This window comes from Bison bison, unplaced genomic scaffold, assembly GCF_000754665.1.
Source record: "Bison bison bison isolate TAMUID 2011002044 unplaced genomic scaffold, Bison_UMD1.0 scf7180017845965, whole genome shotgun sequence".
In the NCBI taxonomy this organism is placed as follows: Eukaryota; Metazoa; Chordata; class Mammalia; order Artiodactyla; family Bovidae; genus Bison; species Bison bison.
Window position 1 is genome coordinate 7,773 of NW_011476538.1, and position 1,226 is coordinate 8,998.

General features: G+C 65.4%; 1 protein-coding gene across 1 annotated transcript in view; it reads left to right on the forward strand.

Moving 5' to 3' along the window:
• The first annotated feature begins 181 nt into the window (after positions 1 to 181).
• Positions 182 to 1,226, forward strand: part of LOC104987191 (T-box transcription factor TBX6-like) — a 12,921-nt gene continuing 11,876 nt past the window's right edge. The window contains exons 1-2 of the mRNA XM_010837996.1: positions 182 to 320; positions 379 to 489. Of these exons, the coding sequence (XP_010836298.1) occupies positions 182 to 320; positions 379 to 489 (250 nt within the window). The remainder of the gene's footprint in view (positions 321 to 378; positions 490 to 1,226) is intronic.

Sequence of the window (1,226 nt, forward strand, 5' to 3'; positions counted from 1 at the left end):
CGCTGTACAGAGGGAGGCCAGGCCTTGGGGAGGCGCAGAAGGTCCCGGGGTGCTGGCCACAGAGGCCCCTGGGAGCTGAGGCGAAGGCCCGGGGAGCTTGAAATGCAGGAGGGCCCGCACCACCCCCGGGGCTCTCCACCCACCAGGGCCCCCTTGGCCCGGGGTGGGGGGCCGTGACGCCATGTCCCCTGGGCACGGGGCCGCGGCAGTGAGTGGCACCGCGGGCTCCCGCCCCCGGGCCGTGGGCTGGGCTGGCCTCCGTGGGGCCGGGTGCATGCAGTCGGAGGCGGCGCCGGCCAGGCCGCTGGGCGCCTATGGACGCGCGGGGCCCGCTGTCTCCCCGGGCCAGCGCGTTCAGCATCGCCTCTCTGGTTGCAGCAGAGGCCACAGAACGCACCACGCATCCGGCCCCTGGGTCCTCCGAGCCTGTGAAGCCGCTGGGATCCCCGGCCGGCATGCACTTCAGCACCGTCACCAGGGACATGGAAGGTGAGCCTCCCCGCTGCGTCTGGGCAGAGGCCTGCCAGACCCCTGCCCCTGGGGCCCAAGCAAAGAGGGCTAGGGGGATCGGGGCAGACGGAAAAGGCAGCACTGGCGGGGTGAGTGCCCGGCTTCCAGCCTGGACTCTGGGGCGCAGAGGAAGGGCGGCATCCTGCCCCAATCCTGCGCCCCCTTCGCCTGGGGACCCCGCTGCAGAGATCCGTGCAGCTGAGCCCAGAGCAGAAGAGGGCGTGGGAGGTCAGAGGGGGACGGGAGAGACGGACCAGAGGGAGTTGGCAGCGGGGGACAGAGAGCTCAGAGAGGTGGGGGGACAGGAGGAGAGCCCCAGAGAGCCGGGAGACTCGGAGAAGCAGAGAGAGACAGCAGGAGGGGACGGCAGGAGGAAAAGAGCTGGAGAAAAGGAGAGGAAAACAGAACACCCAAAAGGGGAAAGAGAAAAGGAGACGAAGAGGCCAGAACCAAAGAGAAGCGGGCGGAGGAGAAGTTGAGAAAGTCGAGTCTTAAGGAAAGGAGTAACTCCAAGGGAAGGAGTTCGGTCTTAACTTATAAAAAAAAAGTTAAAAGCCACGAATAATAGAGAGACGCACACAGAGAGGAGGGGGACAGGCAGACTAGAAGGAAAGACAAAGCGCAGAGGGACCAGCAGGAAAAAGAGGAAGAGGCGGAAAATAAACCAGAAATAGAGACGCGAGGCAGACAGTGCAGGGGCATCGGAGGATGCGGAG